The following is a 26,571-nucleotide window of genomic DNA, read 5'->3' as shown; positions in this document are numbered from 1 at the left end:
AATAGACTGTACATTGCAAATAAAAGCAACGAGGAAGCATAGCGAGATGGAGAAGTATCTAATTGCAGAGAGAGTAGGACTCTTATTGCCATATATTAATTGTGATGTTGTGTTGCCGGAGTTCCCTGTACTACTTACAAATACAACAATTAGTGAACTAATAATTTAAAGGATAATTGCCAAGATCCATAAAGTGATTTTTGGACAACAAAAACAACCTTTTTAAGTGGTAGACTTTGAAAAATATAAAATGTCAACCAATTTTACAAGCTGCCAAAACCAATAACAAGTAACTGAAAAAAAGGAAAACCAAATTTTCAAATGAAAAGAAATAACTTTCATGTGGGAAATTTGTCGAACAGTTGGTATCCATGTTCTACAAGAACCAAAGTCAATAGAGCTCCAAATCTGCTTCTCATTCCCATGAAACAAGAATAAAAAATCGAATTGAATACAAATACTAACAGCCCATTTGCGAACTAATAATTCAAAGATTACCAAAAAACATATAAAATTTATTGAAGAATGGAAGGCACCATCAAGCAGCTTGAGTTTGAAAATGGAGTTCTCCTACAAGACATCATGAAGCTATCGAAGAAGGAACCACCAATAATCCCCTTGAAGAATTCGAAAAGGGAAAAAGAAACCATCAGCAACTCCATGTGATTTGATTTTGAAGATAGATAGAAATCAAACACGGTACCTTCAGCATTTGGTTCTTCAAAATCATGAACAGGAGATCCAAAACGGTTGAAGTTGGCAAGATACAGAGCTATCGTTCTTTCTGCATATTTAACATTTCCTACAATAAAGACTAAAATGGTTGGAAACCATAGTTTGTTGTCGAGAAGTGTTAGAAGGAAGCAATAACAAGCATCAACGACCTGTAAAATGAACCCGAACAAATTCCTCATCCAAAATTCATTGTCCTCCAAAGCAAAAGAAGTAATGGTATCAGGGCCACCATAGTCCTTGGACCGACAACTCAAATTTCTACCGACAACCGAAATCTCCATCAAAATTTCATAAATATCCATTTGAAAATGGAGATTTCTGTGGATATTCATCGACACTCTCGACATTCATCGACACTCTCAACATTTCCACGATAATCCATACAGAAATTTCTTCCCCCCCTCTATCGGTATCGGTACTCGCCGACAACAGATATTGTCGCCGGCATTTCGACCATATCGTCGACTTTTTCTTCCCTGTACACACCAAACCCTTGGCCACCCCTCCTCTACTGCCAACAGAAGACCTTGAAGAATACCGTAAGCCTCTGCCACCTCAGGAATGTTTGAACTCAATTTAGCAGCCTTAATTTTGAGCACTTGACCTTGAGAATCTCTGGCCACGATCCTTACAGCACTAACTCCGCCCTTGACTGCTGCATCAGAATTAATTTTAACCACATGCAAGGGAGGTTTGAGCGATCGGTTGAAACTTTGGTTGTAGGTCGGAAACCCATTAAGGTTATTATGAATAACAACTTTGGCCTCACGAAACCTGGTCTTCAATAATAGGAATTTTATAAAAAATGACTTGATTCCAAAGCCTCCAAAGATGCTACAAAATGAGTGAGGCGGTTAAGAAGAAATCCTCTTTATCCTCTGAATGAACTGGTAATACCCCTGATGGATTGACAATAATATTTAGTTTCTCTTAAAGGGACTAGTTAGAGAAGCAGTCCCATTTAATTCCCTAGGGGGTGGCAAACCACACGACTTTGGCTAAGTGGCAGTGGAAAAATAAATGGTTTTTTGATTCCAGACAATCACACCCATGCACACACTCTTTGTTTTCAACCACCATATTGCAGGCTAGAAGGTTGGAGGCTTTTGAGAGCCCGAGGTTGGCCAGTTTCCAAATGAAGAATTTAGTCCTGTCATGCAACTTTGATTTCCATAAATGTGTCCACCAAGTGGAGTTGGTTAAAGTAGGCTTGTATTCTAGATTAAAGGCTAACTTGATAGAAAATTCTCCATTGACATTCCCTTGCCAAGTAATTTTGTCTTTCAGAGTTGCGTTTGCCTCTGGGATTCTGCAAATATTCTGCACGGTAGCCGAATCAAATAAAGAGTTGAGCAAATCCAAGTTCCAATTGCCATTTTCTGTTCTAAGAGAGTTAACCATGCCATGCGTAAGGGAGGCTTCTTCTGTAAGCGGCATTGGTTTAAAAAGATGATTATTTGGAACCCATGGATCTTCCTATATGCTGATTTGATCTCCTTTGCCTACTCGATAACACAGACCGTTTAGAATTAGATTCCATGAGAGGAGAATACTGCTCCATGTCCATGAGCAATTCTTTTTCTTTCGGCACTTTAAAAAGCTATTGCCAGTCATATAATTAGACTTGAGAGCTTGGACCCATAGCTTCGAGGAGTCAGAGGCTAAAAACCAACTTAATTTACTTAGCAAGGCTAAATTCATATATTTTAGCTTCCTTAAACCGAGACCTCCTTCATTTTTAGCCTTGCATAGCCGAGACCAAGAGATAGGGATAAAAGGTCTGTTACTCCTACTTCCTCCCCACAGGAACTTGCTTGCTAGTCTATCTATCTCATTACACCATTGTTTGGGAGAGAAGTTTAGACTTCCAGCCTTGAAGTTTAACTTGAATCTTCCCTTTAAGATCTTCAAAAAGCCTGAGAAAGATTCCTATTGACAAAGAGGGGGTTGCCAAGGTATTTGGCCTATCGGGCAGTTCCTTTAGCTCCAGAATCTTCCTGATGCGAGCTTTGGTTTGCACTTGGGTATTTTTTGAGAAGAAGACTCCTGATTTTTGGAAATTAATCCTCTACCCTATCCAAGAACAATATTGATTAAGGCAATTCCTCAATTAGATAACTTCATCAGTGTTCACCCTACAGAAGAGGAGAATATCATCTGTAAAAAATAGATGCGAAATAAAGGGACTCGACCGGCCAATTTTAATACCATGAATTTTTCATTCTCTTTCCAAATGCAAAAGCATTCTGGAAAGCAATTTGGAATAAGGATGAATAAAAAAAGGGACAGCGGGTCACCTTATCGGAGTCCACGTTCCCCTTTCACCTTACTGAAAACACTTCCATTAAGAAGTAACCCCACAGTTTCAGGTGTTATGCATCTGAGAACGAGGTCCACCATTCTGTGAGAAAATCCAAACTTGGAAAGGATCCTGGTTAACATTCCCCAATCCATGCAGTTGTATGCCTTTAGCATATAGAGTTTAATCCCAACCAAACTTGTCCCACTTCGACTTTTCTTCATTGTATGGAGGATCTCATTGACCAAAATTGAATTTTCGCCAATCCATCGGCTTGGTATGAAAGCTGCTTGGAAGGGCGAGACCAATTTGTCAATAACATGTCTTAGCCGGTCAGTGATAATCTTAGACAAAATTTTATAAACCGTATTACATAGGCTAATAGGACGACGATGATTAAAAGTTGAAATTTGGCTTGCTTTAGGTATGAGAACAATGAAAGTCCTATTAACCTCTCTTGGGATTGTGACCGTTCTGAAAGCATTTTGAATCATCTCAATTACATCCTTCCCAATCGTGCTCTAGTATATTTGAAAAAAAAGAGTAGGCATCCCATTCGGTCCTGGGGCTTTAATGGGATGCATGCTCTTAACTGTTTTGAAAATTTTATCTGCTAAAGGTATAACATCCAACCTTGCATTATCTGCCTCTGTGACTCCCCCTTGAATAAACTTATCAATGCAATCACAGAATGCTATAGGCTCTAATTTGTATAATTCCGAATATTTATTCGTGAGATAAGCATCAATTTCCTATCTAGATTCCAGCCATTCCCCATTATCACCTTTAATAGCTACGATCATGTTTTTTAGTCTCTTGGCAACCGTTGATGCCTGGAAGAACTTTGAATTACTATCACCCACTTTGAGCCACGTTTCTCTTGACTTTTGGTGCCAAACTAACTCCATTCTTAATCTCCATTCATCAATATCCGCTTGTAATACCTGTTGAGATTGTATGTTCTCTTTCAAAGGAGGGAGGTTAAAAAGTTGAGAAAGTTGGGCCTCCAATTCCTTAGTCCTCAACTGACAATGACCGAAACTTTGCTTATTCAAAATTCTCAAGGCTTGTGCAGTAGTCCTCAGTCTGGTACATAACGGCATCCTACTTCTAACCTGAGAGGTATTATTCCAGGCTTCTTTAATAACCTTCTCGCAGGCTGGGTCTCTTATCCAAGCTTCCAAGAACCTGAATAGTTTGGGGATAGGAGGATGATCTTGTATGAGAGAAAACTGGATAGGTAGGTGGTTAGAGCCGGTCGGAGAGAGGTGTATTACACCAGCCTGCTAGAACACAATCCTCCACTCATGGCTGGTTATGACCCTGTTAAGTCGCTCTCTAATATTAGCACTTCCCCACCTTCTGTTACACTAGGTGAAAAGATTACCAAAAAACCCCAAGTCTAGAGCTCCCAAATCCAACATAAAATTCTTCAAGAAAAAATTCGACTTCTGATTCACTAGCCTCCCTCTAGATTTTTCTTCTTGTCCAAGTACGTCGTTAAAGTCGCCCATACACATCCAGACTTTGTTGCTGGATTGAACAGCCTTGGTAAACTTTTCCCAAAACCCACTTCTAAGGCCTCTCTTGGTCGGGTAGTAGCAGAACCAACAGCTGCATATTGATCCATTTGAGAGTGTAGCACTAACTCCTATAATCCAATCAGACTTATAGGTAGCAATCCAATTTACTGCACTGCTCCAAAAAAGGGGCCAAACCTCCTGCTCGTTGATTAGCTTCCACAAACTCAGCATTTTCAAAAGGTAAAGCCTTAGCAATTTTATTCATTCAACTAGTGCCAGACTTAGTTTCAATAAGAAATAACCTTGCTGGGGAAGAGTTCTTGACGAGGCTCTTCAAGCCTTGCACTGCCGAGGCTGTTCCTAGCCCTCGGCAGTTCTAGGAGATTATAATCATGGAGAGGTGGGGGGCGTGATGAGGTCTACCTCCTCGGCCATTAAACAACCCGATTCTACACACTCTCCTGCCTGTTCATTCTTTCCCAATGTAAAATCCAAATTCCTCACTCTTCTTGCTAACTCTTTCATTTTAGTCAGAGGGGAAAACTTCTGTGTACCTGGCTAGGTGTGGTCAACGCATGAAGAAAAATCATAAGTCCCTTTCTCTGTTTGTGCATGGTTCATAAATTGCTTCGTGGTAGAAATAACTTGATCTGTCCCACAGTTTCCTTAACAATCAACCCCATCCTTTTCCTAGTGATTCGGGCTTCATAAGGAGTCTTTCTGACTTACCTTTTCCTTTTTCCAGTTTGTTTGCGTGTCTCATGGTTTGTAAGGGTGAGTGACGGTCCAAAGGAGTCCTTTCCTACTGAGCCCACCAAATTGGGCTCCACTCCGAAGCCCAAACCGAGCCTAAACTATTCCTTTTCCTTGGGGGGAGAATGAAGGGAAAAAGCTTGGTTTTTATCAAATTCAAAATCCCTCCCTGAACAGGCATCATGCAATTTCTGAGTTGACGTGACAAGGTGTCTTATAGTATAGTCCAGCAGACTGTCAGCGGGGTCCACATGTTGATCCAATATTGGTTCTATCATGGAGCCGTTTCCCTCTCCCTACAAGCCTTCGAGAGACTTCCCCTTAGCTGGGTTTGCCTGAGTAGACTCATCGACGGCCAGGTTACCCAGGTCTGACTCATCTCTTGCATCAATACCGGGGTCTTCCTTCAGTCTAGTAGCTCGGTTGACATTCCCAAAATTCATGTCAGCCGAATCTTCGCTCGGGAACTTTATCCTCCTCAGGAAATTTCCGTCTTTGTCAACTATGAAGTCTTCCGCCTTAGCTCGTAGCCAAGGACCATACTGACTCTTGTCTGAACTTTGATTAGGGGCTTGTGAGAAGGGACACAAAACCTTGCCATGTCCAACTCGCCCACACGTGTAGCAAAATTCTGCAAGTCGTTCATAAGCAAAATGAATCCATGTGTCTCGACTCCTAATCTTACGATAAAAACCTGTTAGGAGTGGCTTACTGAGATCCACTTCAACTTGTATTCGCATGTACTTCATCCCAATAATGTTACTCCGGGAGGAATGTTCACTTTGAATAACTACTTGAAAAAGGCCTCTGATCTTAGTGGCATTTTCCTTTGTCATAAACTACAATGGAAGACCATGAATTTGTACCCAAAATGATGAGTGATGGAAATCTAAATCTTCATAAGATAACTCTGGCTTCCACTCTCTCAGAACTAAGTGAGCACTGTCTATGGACCAGGGTCTTTTCTTCCAGATTCTGTTCCTATCAGCCTCTATTTTGAAGCAAAAGAGGAAGATATTTGGGCGCAAAGGTTCAACGCTGACCATAGCATTAGTAAACCAAACTCGGCGAATGATGGATTGTGCTACATTGAGCTTCAATCGTTTTTCCGACAGTATCTTCCCCACCAATCTTGTTTGTGATAGCCGTAAAGCGTTCTCTGTGTCAGCTACTAATTCCAGATGCGGCATTAGATTGGACTGTTGCTCCTTCCCATTCTTTGCCATGGCAAGGCAAAAGGGATATTGAGGGTGAACACCACAATGGTGTGGGCGAGGTTATCAGAACCTATTTTCAGAATCATCTCTCGGCAGATTCATGAGCCTAATTTAGAGTACTCATTTTTTGTTTTATATTTTTAATTAATATGAACTAACAAAATTAATACATTATCTTAGAAGTTATTTAAATTGATAATTAACATATATTTATTATCAATGGTCTATGCTAAACTTTTTTCTTTTTCTTTTTTTTGACCAATGGTCTATGCTGAAATTAAGCTGACCCTCTCGTTTTGATTGAATTGAAAAGAGATAATCTATAGGTAGTCCTAAATAATCAATGTTTGGTGGGGCATGTCGGGCTAATTAAGCGCATTTTAGTTTGCATAAATTATAGTGAGAGAAATTTAGTTCGATGCAGCCCAATGACCGCATCAAATCAATGACCACAAAAAAATTATTAAAAAAAAAAAAAGGTTTTAGTTGTCGATCTTTTGTACGGACACAAGTTTGAGAATTGTGTCTGGAGTTGGTCCCTTAACTGGCTCATCGCCTGGACCAGACTGGCCTCGATTAGACTTATGGAAGAATCAGTCCAATTTTCAATTTTTATTTTTATTTTTAATTTCTTATAGCTATATATATAGTTTTATACATCAATGTCTCTCGCACAAATCTCCACCAAATAAAAAAGTAATAATTAAAAAAAAAAAGAGAGAGGAGAAGATGCCCTTGATTTTCCCCTGAATTAGTTGCTTTAATTAGGAGTGCTATACATAAGGATAATGATTAATACAAAGTTATTAAATCATAGAATTTTTTTACATAAATATTATATCAATACCACAAGCTACTCTATAATTTTCTTAGACAATACTAGCCCATATTTGGCCAAGCGATTAAAAAAGTTATTTCTTTTTCTCAATTAAAAATATTTTAACCCCATGGAGTTATGAGTAAGAGATACATGTATATAAAAAATTTCAAAATCTCCTACGAAAAGTAAAAGATATTGGAGGATTATATGATTTGGACCAAAAGGTTCAATGTCCTATCGCACAACTGTTTTAAATAATGTCATTACCCCCAAAAAAAACAAAAAGGTATGGCTAATTGGAAGCATGACAGAGAAAACCCATGTGAGAGCTTGAAAATCGCAACCCAATTGCATTCATATACATAATAATGCATTTGATAAAGGAAGCACCGCTCTCTCCCTTTACGCATGCAGGACCGAACAAATAAAAGGACAAGTAAAGAATCAATCTACCACATATAATGTCAAATCATCTATTTAATTACTTAAGGCTAAATTTAATTTACATTTTTAATTTTATTATTATTATTATTTTTATATTCTACATGTTTTAAAACGTTATTATTAAATTTTTTTATTTTATATATATTAAAAATTTATTTATTAATTTTTATCAATTAATTTAATTATTAGAAACCAAAATAAAGTTAAAAAAATCTACATTTTATGATTGAATTTATTGTAAAAATATAATTTTAGCCTATAACTATAAAACTAACTAGTAAAAATTAATAAAAATTAGTAGATTAGTCTTTTTAATAATATTTTAAGAAATTAAATGGAGGTAAATGATAGCATAAGATCTAAGTAAAATAATAATAAAACTGAAAAAATATAAATGAAAATTTCCTAATTACTTAATTATATTTGTCAAAAAAATAACCATCCATTGAAAATATTATATTATGATTTATTAATAAAGTTTTGACATGGTGAAGAAATTTTAAAAAAGGATTGGGAAAGATAACTATTCATAACAGGCAAATCACAAAAATTTTACAGATCTAAGTTATGAAAATGACCTCACATTATCCTTTTCCATAATCCTTTTCCATAAATACACGCATGCTAGATAGGCGTGCATTAAATTTATTATCTCTCTCTCTCATTCTTTTTTTTATTTTTTTATTTTTTATCGATGTGATATATAAAAATTAAGCTACTCTTTTTGGTTTTGGAATGGGGTTGCACACCTATAAATTCCAGCAAATTGAAGAAACAATAAAGACAAAAAGATGCTACTGAAGCCAGCTAATTCTAAATCTTCGAGTAAATAACAAAAGACAAAATGAGCTTATACCCAAGCCGTCAATATATTGCTCGTCACTAAAAAACCAATCAGCTATAAATTGTACCGTGTTGATGCAAATAATTCATCAACCAATTCCACAAATTAAACAGATTAGATTATTAATCACAAAAAAAAATAAAAAAAATAAAAAAAAAATCCAAAACAAAACCCATGGTGTGAGCGAATAAACATAATTGGTTGGATCATGTGATATATCATGATGTTAATGTTGGTTCTGATTTCTCTCCAGGTTGAATCAGATGTATACATGATAAACATTATTCATGAGCTGACATTTCTGATGAATTCATAGTTATTGATAAACATCATTGATGAGCTGACACTTCTGATGAACTAACAGCTATCTTGATCTGAATTCTTCCTCTAATTAAGTTCGCAAATTTGAAACTTTTTTTTTTTTGGCACTACAAATTTATATGCATGATTGTCATTTTAGATAGGGATAAGTTAAATACGAGAATCTAATAAGTGTAGGCGTTGGATGCTTTAAACAAATAAGGATGAGTTTAGATGGATAGTGCCTAAATTATCAGAACTTCAAATTCTTTTCTTTGTGGGGGGTGTAGAATATTTTTCCTATAATCTTCATTAGTAGATTTGGTCAGGGAAAAATATCCTCAACTGCTTACATATATATACAATGTTTTTCAAATATAAGAGCAAATATCTATTCAATTTCCTTTGGACAGTCTAAAAGCACATCCAGATACTAGGATCAATTATGCACAGCTTTCATCAAGTACATAATTTAAGTCACATTAAAGTTGTGGAAGACAGTGTATACATACAATGAAAACAAAAGATACAGTATTTCTAGATGACCATAGATATTGGTTGCTTGTCAAAATTTCAGATCTCTTTCAAAGGTTATCAGAGAGCAAAAACAAAGTGGTTTGCAATTAGAATTGCATCAATCCGAGGTGATCATCAGTGGAATTTAGCTTTGTATCAATATGCAGAATGCTTGCTTGTACCGTTGCATAAAAATATGTCATTTTCACATGGCATAGTGAAATGGCTAAGGGTATCTCAGGTCGGCAGGACTCTATGGCATACCTCAGTTTCAGTAGAAAATAATAAGAATCAAATACAACTATTGTTATTATAATGCTGGCATAAGCAATATATTATGAAAGTAGCAAATCTGCGAACGCCTTTTCATAACAAAAATAATGTGCATACACAAATACCATCCTCATCATCCTTCTTTTTTTTATGAGACTCATTCAAGTTCAATGCAATTCTACCTATATATTAAAGTTGTCACCCCTATAGAGATTAAACTAAAGCACATTGTATAATGCATGAATTCTAGTAACAAAACAAGTTTAAATGCCTCAATATGAAACAAGCAAGTCCATCCTATTACATTTTCATAACAGCATGCATGGAACAATTAAACAATGAAACAACCAAGACTCAGTCATCCACTTTAAAAGTAGACACAGTAACAGTGTAGAGAAAGCTAAGCAAGAAGCATTTTTTTAATACCAAATTTCAACTTATCGGGTTAACTTTCAACTTGAACATTCAAATTTCAATCTCCATTTCAATTCGAAACCTTAAGATAATAAAAATCAATATTTACATTTGGAAATGAAAAGAAATTAAATTGATCATTGTTAATGGAAAATTAATATTACCCAAACACCACAAAAAAAATGACAGGGTTGGTTTTTGCCAGCGTTTGCCTTGCAAATTGATCATCAAAAGTCCTGCATGCAGCCATTCACTCTGCTACCCGTCAAAAAAAAAAAAAAAAAAAAAAAACCACAATCAAATTTAAAACAATAAAAAAATTATATCAGATACATTAAAAAAAAATTATATTAGAACCTTCTATAAAGTCAGAACATGGAAAAGAAGGTATATTCTAATAAATAACTCAAATTACAGGGGAACTCAAAAAACCCAGCAAAATAATAATAATAATAATAATAAGGTAACGATGGTTTCGTACTTCAGCAAATATTAAACATTATAAATACTATATGTACATGGCAGGGGAAACTTTTATATACTTGATAATGCCTGAGTTGCAGCTTCAAGGTCTGACCCAAATCTACTTGATAATGCCCGAGTTGCAGCATCAAGGTCTGACCCAAATCGAGCGAGGGAGGAACTCTGCACAAGTGCTTTCACACTGCTGATTGCATAAGAAGGTTTGTTTGACTCACTACTATGGACCACAGAACATGCACATCCTCTTAGGGGCAAGATTTAACATCCTCGTACAGAATGTAAATTCCTCTTCCTGAAATAAAGTAAAACAATTTTAAATATTACAAGGAATAAAACAATTTTAAATATTACAAGGAATGTGACAAAAGAGGAAGATCATAGAGAATTGCTGTTTTCAGTAAATGCATAATGGGTTTTCAAATTTGGTGAAAAGAATGAGACACAAATAGGCATAGACTATCAGAATAGTTCTTGAATGCATTTGAGATGGTTTTCAAGCAAACAGCAATAGCAAATAGCGTATGGAAACTTAAGCTAATAGCTCAACAGCTTAACAAACCACAAAGCATGAAAAACAAAATTTAGATAAGGGATAGAAGTAAAGTCAGTCAATAAAACCAGAGGAGAAGCATGTCTATGCTTGAAGATACAGAGTAACAACAGAGAAGACAAATTCTAACCTGACAGTTGCCATCTCCTTGAACATTGCACTCAACAAAATCATGTAACTGCAATCTATTAACAAAGGCTGATCACTAATAAATATTGCTCCTACCATATAGGCATATCATAATAAAAATGATACTCAACTCCTAGAAGAAGATTACCATTCCAGCAGTGTTCGATGATCCAAATTAGGCCACTTCATCACTGGAAGGAATTTGTCCAATAATCCTAGGAACATGCTTTTCAACGTAAAATTAAATTTTCAACTTTTCAGCGAAAGCTCACAGAATGAAGTACAAACATTGCAAATTTTACCATATGTTGAATTTTCAAGTTGTAATGCAATGCAGTCTTAGGGAATGGCAAAAACCCAAAAAGAAGCAAGTCGTAAATGTAAGATGATGGCTTTCTCAAAATTGAACTCCTTTTGCTGAGAAAGTTGGGATGCCACAAGCATGTCCTGTCATTTTAAATTTAAGAGTTAAAATAGTATACTTACTACCACTCAATACTGCCAAATGGTTTAAAACCATTTGAAGAATTTATATGAATAGCAGATATGACTGGAAAAATGAGCTGAATGTTATATGCCAAACAAGTTGAATATGACGAATCACATAGTTTAATAGTTCTCATGAATATTTGCTGATTCAAAATCAAAAGGATCAAGCCGGAGTTGCCTCGTTCGTCCACAAGCACGAGGATGAAGGAAAACATATCCACCAGAATGTGAAGGATGCCAACAGCCTAATGGACATCTAAGTACAAAATAACTGCTATACATGTACAAACCTATTCAAAGGATGCCAACAGCCTAATGGAAATATGCCATACCCATGTACCTTTTAAATCTTATATCTTCATTACATGGTGATATTTGCCGCTCTGACAGAATATCAAAATAAATACAAGCCCTTAATCTCTGCAGTATTTGTAAAATTTGTGCACATGGGTCCATAATGCAAAGGTTCAAATAGAAAACAGTCACTTCATTTATGCTAAATTTTGATTGCAATCTTTCTCAACATGTACAGCTGAAAAATAATTCTTTTAAGGGGGGCAATAAAAATAAAATAAAATAAAATACACTTACAAAAAACATGAAAGATTCCCAAACTCGTTCTCTTCCACCACCAAGTCAAAACCCGGCTCAACCTTCGCAAACACATACATGATGGCAGCGGGGCACAGACTATAACCATAGCAGAAGTGCCAAATTCAGAGGAACAATTAGCCAATTCCATAACAATAACCATGGAAGAAATAGCTGGGCTGGGCTTCCATGAGCTGGGCTTTTTCTCCTGGTCTTCGTCTAATGAGACCCATCCACCACCACCACCACCACAACACCATCCAAGGAGCAATGCTGTGAAGAAGACGACAAGCCTGGGAGAGTGAAGATATATTTGGTATATATAAGGTGTGAACAAAATTGACCGGTCCAATCCATTACAATTCCATTATACTGAACCAATCAAATTATATTGGATTAAAATTTCAAAATCCAATTCAATTATCTGTTTTGGTATTTTAAAATAACTAATCCAAACAAATCCAATCAAATAAATATATAATATGTTCAAATTTGATTAAGTGTATGAGTTTTTTTTTTTTTTTTTTTTTTTGGTAATAAGTGTATGACTTATTGGTTCATTAATAAATTGCAAATATGGTGCATCACACTTGATTAGATTACTATATCTTTTAAGGGAAAATTGGTATGTGTTTGAGAAAATTCTTGTTTAGCTTTTATGTTGTAACATGTGTTTATTATTGGTACATTAATTAAAAAAATTATGTAATATACTTGTTATCATGATATATTACTTAATTGATAATTTTTTTTCAATGATTTACACATATTAGAATGAAAATTTATAGCTAATACAGTTTTTTGGATAAAATTTGTTCAAATTTAAATATCAAAAATTGGATGTGATTGGGTAAAATTTTCATAGTACAAATAACCAATCCAAACCAGCTAATATTGAATTGGATTTTTTTCTTACAATTAACTATTAAGAAGCCCAAATATTTGACGAAAAAAAAAAAGGGTTTTTTTTTTATAAATATTTATATTTAAGAAAACTTGTTCGGCAGCCTAAAGTTCAGTTGTATTTTATTAAGGTTTTACAAGCTTATTTTCCTTTCCAATATACAATATACCTTTCAGAGACTTACCATTTGGTTTTCGTACTTTCCTTTCCATATTAATTATATATATAGGGCAAAATTAAAATGCATGGTGGAAGTTAATTAATTAATTACTTGTGATTATTATCATTATTTTTTCCTGTAAGAATATCCCCGTTATGTTTATGATAATGTTGGCCAAGAAGATCATGGAGGAAACAAAATTGAAATCGCTTTATAGGTAAAAATAATTTTCATAAAGCAAATATTCATTATCAAAATTACTAACTATATTTATTTATGGGGTATAAATCCTTTTCCTAAAATCTTCATCGGTAAATTTGGTCAAGGCAAAAAAAATTCTCAAATCTTCACCTGTATGTACAATGGTTCTCAACAGTAAAGTAAATACTTCTTAGACAGGAATGGGGAAGCATGTATAAGCTACTACCAAAAGGCACAATCCCAGACACTACGATCAGTTTTGCACAGCGTTCATCAAGTATATATTTTGGTCACATCAAAGTTGTGGAAGACAAGAGTGTATACATACATCAATGAAAACAAATGATAAGAGTATTTCTAGTTGACAGTAGATATTGGTTGCTTGTCAAAATTTCAGGTTTCTTTAGCAGTTTATCAGACAGCAAGAACAAAGCGGTTGACAACCATGCTTAACTTGCAATTGGAACTGCATCAACTGATGTGGAACTTTTTTAGCCCGTCAATACGTAGAATGCTTGCGTGTACCGTTGCATCTGACATCGTCAATTTTGCATAGCATATTGACATGGCTGTGGGTATCTCTGGTCGTCAGGACTCCATGTCCATGGCGTGCATAGCATAATGAGAAACCATGAAAAAATAGTGAAACTGCAGTAGAAAAGCATAAGAATCAAATACGTTTATTTGTTATTATCATGCTGGCAGAGCAATATGTTACCACAGTAAATCTGCAAATACCTTTTCATCATAAAAATAACGTTCATACATTAATATGTGAATGTACAAATGCTATAAACAAAAAGACAACATAGGCAACATACCACAGTGCTGCAAAGCTCCCTTCAAGATACCAGCCACGTAGAGGTCCACACGACACCTAAATAATGGGCAACCCAATCAATTATAAAATACTTAAAATATAGTTTGGCAAGGAGGTCATTAAAGCAGAATACCTGGCAACTATGTAAGCATTTTTAAATGCTCTGGTATTCGATTGTTGAAATTCACTGGTAAATGTATGCGCCATTAGGATTATCCTCAAGCCCATATCCTGAACATACATCTGCCATTGTAAGTTTTAAATGAAGAGCATTATCATCAAATGGACATTAAAAAACTCCCAACTCCGAGAAAATAGCTCCAGGAATTCTGTTTGGTTCTCACCCTTGGCTAAGAGCCATGTTCATATTATCTGTTAGATGGACAAGAACATTAAAATTCTGGTTGCTGATGGAACAAATCTGCCTTTGCTACTCACTGAGGATTCATATCATTGTACTGGTAAAATTCGGAACACCAATAAATTTAATCATGTGTAAGGTCAATCATGATCGGTGTTGTTTCTTTTGGACATGATATGTAGTGTTGTTCCTTTGATGATCCAAGCAGTTGCTTCTGGTTTTTGTTCAAAATAGTTAAGAGGAGTCAGACTTCCATCTTCCAATTGAACACCATAAACAAATGGCAGTCTAAGTGCAACGAAACTCTCTGGTGGTAGAACCACTTGACACCCAAGACCAAACTGCAACTTCTTTTCACGTTCTGGAATCGATGGAGGTAAACAAGATGCCTACAAGCCAAGTACAGCCATGAGTTGAACTAAGACTCAACCTCCCAATGAAGATCCAACCAAGAACAACAAATTTAACAAAACCACATCCATATATCAATACACTATTTTGTAAATTTTTTTAAACTACAACATTGACAAACTTATAAGTAAATGATAACAAACTGTTGAGTGTACGTTTGAACTTGATATACAAGGTTGAATTCCTTTCCTAACAGTATAAACTTTTGAAACTGATTGCAACCAGCATGATAGTCTACATTGAGTTTTGTTTCTTTTGAATAATAAACATATCCTTGATTTATAGCTAATCGTATATAATGTTTCATGAACTTGTATCAACTTGAAACATTCCTCATGTTATAATGATTTTCTTTTAATCGAAGTTATTGGCATATTGCATAATAGGAACCTCCAAATCTCCAATTTCCTAAATTGCATAGTATGCTTGTGAATAACAATGATATATCAGTCATTTGAAAAAAAAAACTATCTCAATTGACTGATTTTCCCAGTCATTTAACTAATAGAAGAGTACAAACTGCAAAAATCTAAACAAATGTATTTGCTATATACTAAAACAAGATGGTATACATGAAAATAATAAATAAAGAAACTAAACAGTTCATTTATGTAATTTATCCTATTTGACTGTTAAATAATAGAATCTATAAACTTCAAGCATGTCTATCACATTCTAGAAAGGAAGTTAGACATACCTCAAATTGTATAACTGGACACATTGCCAATACGACTGGAAAGGGAGGTGTGACCTACAAGCAAAATCTACAGGTCAGGCATTCCATACATGCTAACATCAAAACATAACATATTCATTACGATTTAGCACTCTTCAACCCCACCAAAAACAAGGTACTCAAACACAAATAGATCAAATAAACATCACATTTCAGCAACCCTGCATCAATTTGTCAAAATAGATAAGATATACAGTCACTACTTCAGATTCAGGTTTGGCAGTAATAAATATGTACTAATCCAACTATCAAACAAACTCATGTTGGGGCCTAGTACCTAGCACCTTAAACTTTTTGGGGGCAATCGAAACTTAACAAACGGAATTAATGTCATACTTCAAACAAGTGCACAAGTGCAGTAAGAAAGTCAAGAAATATCACATACCACAAAAATTCTTTGAAGCTGTGATACTGTGCCGGCAAACTTAACCTTTCGCTGATCCTTCTTGTTCTTGGAAAGCTTACAGTGTGGACAATTCATGTAGACAGGCAAATTTCTATTCAACATGGAGAAAGCACATCCACCATCATCAATGCTAATACATTCAAGGCCCCCCTCAAGATCTCTTACAGAACTGGCAAGCGGTGATACTTCCAAAGAAGTTGGATTCTGCTCCTTTCCTGAACCTGAAAACTGTACAATGCCACCTGAGTTTAGAAGACCAGTAGCTCCGACCTCCTTTGACCTATCCATATTTTTCTCCTTTTTTACACCAGTAGCATCCATCCTATTTGAAATTCGATGAACTTTACCATGGAGACCATTCTTATTCAATTTTGAATGAGCTGCAAAATTTGATTCTAAAATTTCCAAGGAATGAGTCTGAGATTTTTCAAGCAGTTGATACATGGTTCCAAGCTCATTGAGATGCTCTGGATTTAATAGGAAACGATGGCCATGGGGGCACTCATGTTCAAATCCCACATACACAGTTACATGCTTAAAGGAAGGATTCTTTTTTATCTTTTCACCAGAATTCAGGTTCACAGGGACTACATTACTACCTATCTGTAGATAGGGGTCTCTATTTGTGCTGCCGTCAGGACTGGTCACATTTAATGCGTCCACTGCAGACAAAATATCTCCAGATTTTTGAGATTCTTGATGATCGGTTAGCTGTTCTTCACTCCTATCTCCACTCCTACTATGCTTGATACTCCCATCTAAACCTGATGAATTTTGCTTTCTCTGCTGGAGAGGAGGAAAACCAGAATCTGCAGCTGCTGATCCAGCAACAACCTCAGAAAAAGGTTTTCTCATTGTAAAATTGGGTAGACCTTTACCAAAACTGATTCTTTTATCATCATATATTTTGTTTTCTGAGCGTTTCCTTTGATTCTCAACTACAGATTTTACCTCCTCTGAATACAACAGTGCATCGCCATGACTTGTTGTATCTGCTGCACTCATTTTAGTTTCGAGCTTGGGGCCTGTATTAGACTTAATTGCAGAACCTTGATGAACAGCATTGGCTGTTAAGCCATTTTTTCTCTTCTGTTTCTCTAGAAATATTGTGCATTTTAAAAGAAACTTCTGAGTAACACAGAACCCACTCTGAAGTAATCCTTTAGAAGGTTCGTAGTACCTTGCACCAGCAACACGAATCAAACTCCAAGAGGATGGCTGAATAGGTCCTGTGTTGCTTATATTTGGTAATTGAAGCGCTGGAAGGAGCTTGTCACAGTCTGGAAAGCAATTGAAAGTAATATTTGCTGATTCAAAATCAAAAGGATCAGGCCGTAGTTGCCTTGTTCGTCCACAAGCACAAGCATGAAGGAAAACATATCCACTAGAATGTGGCCTCACTGCAGCTACTGAAAACAATTCACCAGTCTCAACATTGTGTCTTTGGTGCATACATGGTTTACCTGTCAAACTTACAGCATCACACAGCTGCCTGCCAGATTTCCATATGTATGTGCATTCATCTACCAACTTTTTTGCAAAGTCTTGAACCGCAGGCCCCCTGACCATCGAGTGTAAAGCATGCAGAGCATTCTGTAGATGGGCTTCATGCTGTGAAGTTGGATAACAAGTGGGCAAGCCTTTCAAATAAACCTCCTTGGCAGCTGGAAGGCTCCTTTCACACCACAAAGTTGAAAATTTCATGTTTAGTCCTTTACCACTTTCTAACCAAGAAACAGCTATATCTAGGGGATACATAACTTTTGAAGGAATTCCTTCAACAGGTTGGGGGATAGTGTTCCTTAAACGAGGTTTTCTTTTGCTAATTTCAATTTCCTCTAAGCACCCACCTTTCGCAGATAAAACTCCATGAAGAATTTGTAGACTAGAAGATAACCAAATTTCGATATTTGGAAGTTCAGGAGTGGTAAATGACTTTCCAGATGAAACTGAGGCAGCTGCCGCTGCTGCTGCAGCAACAGCAACCATACCAACACCAGCTGCTGAGCCACTATTTGAATTAGCGTGTGCTCCCCTCCCTCTTAGGATATCAGATTGTCTGTAGATAAACTCCTTCAATGATATTATATCCTCTCTGTTTGCAGCCTGGCCATTGATTTCAGGCAAAAGAGAATCTGAAGTTGCCTTCCCATTCAGAACATCTTCCACAAGACCAGTTGCAAAATCAAGAGATTCACCTCTCTGATTTGCTGACCTATCTAATAACACCACAGCCCTAGATGCATCAAGTGAGAACAAAGGTGCAGAACTAGAAGCACCTCCACTTCTCGACCCAGAATGACTGGTTTCAGAACCTGAGAGTGTTCTACACTTCTTAATCAAAAAGCGCACTTGTGCTTCAAGAGAGGACTGCAGTTTCTTCCTGAAACTACCTTCAGATTTATTCACAGGGCGTGCAAGCACAACCACCGAGCCAGAAACCTTAACAGGTAAGCTTTGCCTTGCTGAACTCAAACTGGATGACTGATTATGTGAGGATGTTTCAGTTGTTTCCTCCACAACAGAACTGGGATTTGGCACATCAGAGAAATCATCAATAAAAACAAACAGTGTGACAGGCGTACATTGTCCTGGAAACAAAGAGGTGTAGGAACCTAAACCAGACATTAGTGATATTGCAGAAGCATTACGATTCAATATACTACCACTTCTACCTGGAGAAGAATTATTAGAAGAGGATGGTGATGTCGTTGATCGTGAGGATGCAGATGAATGTGGCCTCGCTGGCAATGCTGGTGTAGTCCGGGATTTTGAAAATGGAGCCAAAGCATGCTTTGCAGCTTGTAACACTCGAAATTTTTTCAGAAGTTGAGTATCAAAGCGTGATCCTTCCTGAATGTATATGATTACATGGCAAACCTGCATTGCTAGTTTGGTCATTTAACAGGTATTATTCATCATCCATCCATTTTCTTTGAACGCACAACAATTCCATATTAAAACAATTTGCAGTAACATTTTCAGATATTTGCAAGGTTTTCTTATAGCTTACTGTTTTTAGATGATTTTTAACTTAGCCAAAGAAGAAGAAAACAAATCAATGCCCTTGCAACATCTTCATATAATACATCTGAATATAACAACACAATAACTAATTGTAAATATACAGAGCTACTCCAAGTATGCCAACAGCCTAATGGAAATATGTCAAGCCTATCTACAGTTCAAATCTTATTTCTTCATTACATAGTGATGTTTGTCACTCTGACAGATTAAGAATATAAAAAACAATTATACATAAGCCCATAATCTCTTCATGTCAGTTTGATTGATTTAAGAGTGTATTTGTAAAATTTGCACACATGGGTCCATAATGCAAAGGTTCAAATGGAAAAACAGTCACTTCATTTATGCTAAATTTTAATTCAATCCTTCTTTCTCATGTATCACAACCTCAACATGTACAGTTGAAATATAATTCTTTTGAGTGGAGTAAGGGGGGAAAAAAAACAAAAGAAACACTTACAGAGAACATGAACAACAATCCCTGAAGATCGCCGAACTCGTGCTCTTCCACCACCGAGTCAAAACCCGACCCGACCTTGGCAGACCCATCCATGGCGGCAGGGCACAGATTGTGACAAAATTGCAGAAACAAAATCCCCTTCTGCTCCTCATGGTAATAACTGATCCTCCTCCACTTGAACCAATCCCTGACCTCCTCTTTCTCAATGCAGAGGCTTTTATCCCGATTCCCGGACCCGAAAACATTGGAATCGATGACCCGGTTTACGAGCTGAGCAGTATCACCCAATCTTCGCCCAATGAAACCCACCACCACAACACCATCGGAAGAGCGATGCTGTGAAGAAGACGACGATGGGTCGGAGTTGTTGGCGGGAATGGGAGGGGGAAGAGAGGCTTGGGAGGGTGAAGAAGACGAAGTGGGTGCGGAAGAAGAAGGCGGGCGAATCAGGACACGCATGGAAGAGGGGTTGGTGGGGTTTGTGGTAGTTGGGTTAAGGTTAGAAGGGTCCATGAATGGCGAATTTGGAAGCTTTTTCTCCAGGAAGGGAGTGGAGATTGGGTTATTTGCAGTGATGGGTTTGTAGTTGGACTTCCATTGACAGAGAAAAAGAGAAAAAGAGGTTCCACACAAAAGGCTTCTTTGCCTTCTTCCTTGGTCTGGTTTTCTGGTAGAGCAACTGAAAACTAATGCCTCCTAATGCTTAACACTAGTCTATGGGATGAATTTCAATCTATATTCCATAGCTTGCTACCAAATCAAAGCATAGGCCTTTTTAATTTTGCTTTCGTTTCTTTCGGTGCTTTTGGGGCTTCTCTAATTATATGATCTTTAAAAGTTGTGTTTGGCTTCTCTAATGTTTTTTGTACCCAAGACAACAGAACCAAGCTTTTTTTTTTGGATAGCTACGCACATTGCAAGAGACCCAAGCAATTTTTGGGATATTATTACCAAAAAAGCAATTTTTATGATGGCATCAGCCCTTTGATGCGACAAAAGAGTGCCTTTGGCTGTTGTTTAATGTTGGAAAATTTTCTTTCTTGTTTAATTTTTTTTTTCTATACTTTTGTATTTTTTGTTGAGAAAAACATTAGCACATTTTACAATAGGCTGTGGAAGCTTTTAAATAGTTTCTTAATTTTTTCTATGATTAATTATAAAATTATCAAGTTTTGTAGCTTATCCTATTCCTATACTTTTCATTTTAGAGTGATTCTCGAATTATAAAAGGATAATGTAAAATTAATCTCAATACTAAAATTTCTTATTACGACTGCTAATTATATATTTCATATTAAATATATATATATATATATATATATATATATATATATATATATATATATATATATATATATCTATTATAAATTTGCAAAAAGAAAGTTTCAAAAAATAATAAAATTATATTTAGAGGGATGTATTCAATTTAGAGTTTGATGGATTTAAAATGAATTATAGATTTTAAAGGATTTGATGGATTGTTATGGAATTCTACAGACTCCATAAAAATTTTGTAAGAATCCAATGAAATCTTTGGATTTAAAGGTGGATTTCATATTGATAATTTTCTTCACAATTTCCCTGTTAAAATCTTTTCAAATCCATTAAAATCCATCATTTTTTAAAGTCTTTTAAAATTAATGACTTTTTAAATATCAACAGATTTTAAAAGAATTCTATAAAATCCTAATTGAATACATCTAGATTTTAATGGACTTTTATAAAATCCATCAAAATTTAAATTGAATATCATTAGATTTGTATGACTTCTTTAAAATCTAAATCGAATACCTCAAAACTTTAAAAGACTTTTAAAATCCTTCAAATTCTAAATTGAATACATCCCTTTAGTGAAAACCGAGTGAAAAAATAGTAATTCCAAAATCACATTTTTATATGTAAAAAAAAAAAAAAAAAATCACATTTTTGTTTCGGGAACAACAAAAATTTTTACCGCTGAAAACAAACAAAAAGAAAGGCAGAAACTCTCTCCACAAAACCCCGACAGAAAGTTGGATGGTAGTAACAGAGTGTCCAGAACTCTCGGTAGCCCCCTAGAAGCTCTTCTCTCTCTCTCTCTCTCTCTCTCTCTCTCTCTCAAGTCCGCTTTATCATCTTCTTCTCAATCTCCACCAACCAACCCAACCCAGTCAACAAAAATCTAATGCAAGCTGCTTTGGCTGCCATGGTAGCCCAGACCATCGTCTTCTCTTCTTCCCCATCCTATACCCTCTTCTCCCCTCTTTCCAATCCTAACCCATCTCTCCATTCCTCCTTCCATGGCGTTTCCTTCAAGCTCCCTCGTCAATCCCACTCCCTCTCCCTCGCCGCAGCCCCTAAGCCTCTCGCCGTCGTCGCCGCCACCAAGAAAGCCGTTGCTGTCCTCGCCGGCACCTCCAATGTCGAAGGTGTCGTCACGCTGACCCAAGACGACAATGGTATGTTATATACACATATTACTAGCTCTGAAATGACTCCAAATTTTGATAATTTTTGTTGGGGGTCTTGTTTGATTGAAGGTTTTTGATTCTGGGTATTTGTGTTTGATGATGGAAGTAGTGGGGATTAGAAATGTACCTGGGTCAGGGAACGATTTCTTAACATTAGCTTGTAACTTAAAGGTAAATTTATTTGCTCTGAGTTTCATTTTTTTCAGATTATTGAGGTCTAGAATAGTGGGAAGTTTAATCTTGCATTTGAGGCAAATGAATGGGGTTTTCTGAGTTTAGACCAAAAAAATTATTGACCATTAGAAAATCAAGTAGTTAGATTTAATTTAGTTGGATACTGTTCAATGTTACCTTGAATATGAGTGATATACATGTAAATTTCCAAGTCCTGATTTTTAAACGCAATTTAACGGATCAAACACCTTTCGTTTGCTGATTTTGCTGAATTGTTAATAGGTCCCACAACTGTGAATGTTCGTGTTACTGGACTTACTCCAGGGCCTCATGGGTTTCACTTAGTGAGTGTTATTTCTATAGCTTCTGCCATCTGTGGATTTGTCTTGGTAATTTGGCATTTTTAACAGTGTGTAATCATTTTTTCTTTCCTTTTGTAGCATGAGTACGGTGACACAACAAATGGTTGCATTTCTACAGGTAACGCTTGCTTATTATAAGAGTTCAGTGATGAATTCATATTTTGTTATTATTTTGTGAGCGTTATTGTATTTTTTTTCTTTGTTTCTCTTATATTTGTCATTTAGGAGCACATTTCAATCCTAATAATCTGACACATGGTGCTCCTGAGGACGAAATCCGTCATGCGGGTGACCTGGGAAACATAGTTGCCAATGCCAACGGTAATTTATTTTCGCTAACCTTAGAATGTTGAGAACATGTTTATTTGAAACTACTAACTACTATTTGGATAATTATGGGAACTCAGGCGTGGCAGAGGCGACAATCGTGGATAAACAGGTATTGATGGATCCTGATTTTGTTTTTCTTTAAAAATGTTTGCTTTTTATCTTTCTAAGATCGCATTATGTCAGACTTAATTTTATGTTCTAATTAGTATATGACTCCTTCTTAGAAAGATTTTAATAACTAATTTTCACTAATCTTACAGATACCACTTGGTGGTCCTAATTCAATAGTTGGAAGAGCTTTTGTGGTTCATGAACTTGAGGATGATCTTGGAAAGGGTATGCATGTTCATACACTGAATTAGCTTTGGATTTTCAGTTGAAGCTTGCTTTTTTTTTTTTCTCTCTTTTGTTTTGAACTTTGATAATCTTTGTTATTATGATTACAGCAACTAAAGATGTGATACATGTCAACTAGGGACATGAGACTCGATAGTATATTTTCTTCACTTTATGGATCTAATCTCTTGCCAGTTAATTTCAATAAATAATGAAATTAGATTTTTATCCTTATTCAAGTTGGACCTCCCCATCCCCTCACACTTTTCTTATGGAATAACCGGAATTTGAGCCTAAGATTGATTCCAAAATACAAATCTTCCTCACTCCTTTACCCTCTGACCAATTGATGTGTCACTCGCTTCCTTGGATGATCTCTTGTCTACATCATGATTTTGTTGTGCCTTCTAACTTTCAATTTATTTTGTGCTTGTAGGTGGGCATGAACTTAGCCTGAGCACTGGCAACGCTGGAGGAAGGCTGGCATGTGGTAAGCTAGACTATTGACCACAGATATAGAATTTTAATTTTAGATATATAGATTTTATTATTTATATTTGTTTGAATTGTTTCTTTGATTTCATTTTGCCAGCTTAAAGATATCAATAGTTGCCAATCAAGGATAATTTGAAGGAAATTAATGCTATTATTTTCTTAGATATGGACATATTTGGTTTATGCCAAACAGATTATGCATTTGGTGATCCTGATTTATTTGTTCTGGAATCCTTTTTTTCCCAATTTATGATGCCAGTTGAAAGAGCTACTCAAATGCCCCTTGGATTCTATAATTTCTATCAGATTAACTTGAGAGTATGAAGAATGTTGCTGTAAATATCTCTATATAAAAATAAGTTATGTGAATCACCTGCTATAGATGTTACATATTAAGTTGTCATGTGCAGTAGATACACATGGAGGTACTATACTCTACAGCGTAAGTCACTCTTCCAGCTTCAAGTTTATACGTTAAAGAACTTTGGAATATTTTGTCTTTAAATTTCAATATTTTGTGCTGATTTCATGTTGGTCTTATTGGCACAAAATTATGAAATTATGTCACATAGAAGTGATATATGCTGTGTGTAATGAAAAATATACCATGGGATACAAAAAGAAACTAGCCTTTCTCAGTCCACTGCAACCATGGGTTGACCTAGCTGGAACCTTGTGTTGTCAAAAGCTATAATCTTTATCCACATTAGGTAAAAATTGATTTGGCTGAGATTTATTATTTGGTTCCAACTTAAATTTCTGGAACAATACAACCGAAGTCACATTCTCACTTCACTCTAACAGGTCCATGTTATAGGCTGTTATTATGTGGCATTCTCATTTGGATTTCCTACATGCTTACTGTTGGGAATTTTCTGTATGAAAGAGAGCAATAAGTCATTATCTCCTCCTCTCTTTTATCTCAACTGGCCTCTTTGTTCTGTGGATATCAATGTCTGAGAGGGAAACTGCATGGGACATGCTAGGATGCGTAATAATCATCTCTCTGATTTTAATACTTTTAACCAATTTCTGGTGTCCTAGCATTTGGTTGAGACAAATCTAATACCTAGACAGTTGCCTGTAACCTAAAACTTGAGTTGGTCCACACAACGAAGTTTGGACGAGAGATTGTTAATTTGGGTGAATCAGAAGTTTGCTGAGGTACTTTTCTGGTTCATGCTTAGAAGTGAAAGCATTCTTGCTACTGGATAACACGTTGGTTGCTATTGTGTTTGCCGTCAACATGTGACTATCTTGTTGTGCTCATCTGACATCTCAGCAATCCGCTCTTTTTAGTTTCAACGCATTATAGATACACTTTTGTTTGTCTTGCAAACGAAAATTGTGGCGGTACTAGTTGCACAGAACAGGACAGCCAATCACGTTCCCTGATAACTTCAAAGCAAGCATTTTTTTTCTTGCTGGTTCTACACCATATACGCAACTTAAATGCTTGTTTTACATCTTATTCACCTTGGCCTGTTTTCTCACTTTTGACTTTCTGCTTTCAGGTGTTGTGGGTCTGACTCCAGTTTAATATCAACTACTTTAAGAGCCAGCCTGGTCTGCAGTATTGGCTTTTGTTCTAGTAGTTTCTTATATTAGCCAGTGTTTTCAAAATTGAGGGTGTAATATACTATTGAGGTAGCAAGTTTTTTTGGTGATGTTGTTAGCAGAGATTTGTGATTATTCGCTTAACAATAAACTTGAGTGAGTGGTTATGCTAGCAATGTAAAAAGGACACATCCTACTTGTATGTGAAATCGTTGGAGTTGGATCAATAATGTGGTGATTTCTGCTAGATTGAATGGTATTGGTTATGTTTATGTCAGCTTTTTTGATGTTTTACCAACACAACCCATTTCCAACCAAAACTCTTGATGTTCATTTCTGTTTCGCAAAAATTGATTGAAATCGTTAAGCTTTTGCAACTCACGTATGATGAATTGCTTCATCTATATATTTTTTTTATGCACAGCCAAATATTTTACACGAGTGGTCTTATGAAGATTCTCTGACTTACTGGATTTGTTGCAAAGTTTTGCTGTTGTGTGTCCTTTTGCTAGGTTAATGCTTCATGACTTCGGTTTTGGTTTTCTTTCTAATATCCCTGCCTTGGTTTTTTTTTTTTTGGGGGGGGGGGAATAATGTTTCGTTGGATTGCAATAATATGGTTTACTCTTTTTGTATTTGGATTTACTTTTGACTATTTTATTGGGCTATAGTTCTTGGGAGAGGTGGTTGGAACTTATTCTAGCAAAACCTAAATCCTCTTTATTTATTTATATATATATATATATATATATATAATTTTTTTTGTTTTTTTGGTATTTTAAAATTTGAATGCTAATCTGGAAGCATGCATTGACTTCTATTCCAACCTCATCCTCATGGTTTGTTCCAACCATTGGGATAAAATCTTCTTCTTTTCTTCTTTGACAAAACCTTTATAGATTGCATCAATCACTTACTATACTTTTTTTTAGCATATTCACCCAAAATACTTTTTATGAGCATCTCTTTTCTGCTGCCCACCCCCCCCCCCCCTCCCGCCC

The 26,571-nt window shown here is 35.9% G+C and overlaps 2 protein-coding genes and 1 long non-coding RNA gene across 6 annotated transcripts; 1 reads left to right on the top strand and 2 right to left on the bottom strand.

The window, feature by feature from the left end:
- Positions 1–10,147: 10,147 nt before the first annotated feature.
- LOC112490768 (uncharacterized) lies at positions 10,148–12,761 on the bottom strand. The gene is made up of 6 exons (XR_003054966.3): positions 12,381–12,761; positions 11,603–11,747; positions 11,449–11,515; positions 11,302–11,356; positions 10,681–10,913; positions 10,148–10,393 (listed from the first exon to the last, which is right to left on the bottom strand). It is a non-coding gene; the product is annotated as an uncharacterized LOC112490768 (long non-coding RNA).
- A 1,039-nt stretch (positions 12,762–13,800) lies between these two features.
- On the bottom strand, positions 13,801–20,824 carry LOC107410677 (uncharacterized). 4 transcript variants are annotated; one of them, XM_048468148.2, is made up of 8 exons: positions 19,867–20,824; positions 19,055–19,259; positions 16,359–18,994; positions 15,935–15,988; positions 14,810–15,215; positions 14,599–14,708; positions 14,467–14,522; positions 13,801–14,293 (listed from the first exon to the last, which is right to left on the bottom strand). In XM_048468148.2, the coding sequence occupies exons 1-5, from the start codon at positions 20,377–20,379 to the stop codon at positions 14,967–14,969; spliced, it is 3,657 nt and encodes a 1,218-aa protein (XP_048324105.1). In that variant the 5' UTR covers positions 20,380–20,824; the 3' UTR covers positions 13,801–14,293; positions 14,467–14,522; positions 14,599–14,708; positions 14,810–14,966. The 4 variants fall into 4 exon arrangements, with proteins under 4 accessions (XP_048324105.1, XP_015873621.3, XP_024926485.2 ...); XM_016018135.4 differs by having other exon boundaries at positions 16,359–19,259; XM_025070717.3 differs by having other exon boundaries at positions 14,599–14,696; positions 16,359–19,259.
- Positions 20,825–21,859: 1,035 nt separating this feature from the next.
- LOC107410655 (superoxide dismutase [Cu-Zn], chloroplastic) lies at positions 21,860–25,847 on the top strand. Its single transcript, XM_016018106.4, has 8 exons — positions 21,860–22,304; positions 22,773–22,834; positions 22,931–22,970; positions 23,078–23,173; positions 23,260–23,291; positions 23,443–23,518; positions 23,955–24,008; positions 25,528–25,847. Exons 1-8 carry the CDS (start codon positions 22,031–22,033, stop codon positions 25,551–25,553), a joined length of 660 nt encoding a protein of 219 aa, XP_015873592.1. The 5' UTR covers positions 21,860–22,030; the 3' UTR covers positions 25,554–25,847.
- The last annotated feature ends 724 nt before the right edge of the window (positions 25,848–26,571 follow it).

This window comes from Ziziphus jujuba, chromosome 10, assembly GCF_031755915.1.
Source record: "Ziziphus jujuba cultivar Dongzao chromosome 10, ASM3175591v1".
In the NCBI taxonomy this organism is placed as follows: domain Eukaryota; kingdom Viridiplantae; phylum Streptophyta; class Magnoliopsida; order Rosales; family Rhamnaceae; genus Ziziphus; species Ziziphus jujuba.
Note: the sequence above shows the minus strand (reverse complement) of the source record. Positions and strands in the feature narration are given on the sequence as shown.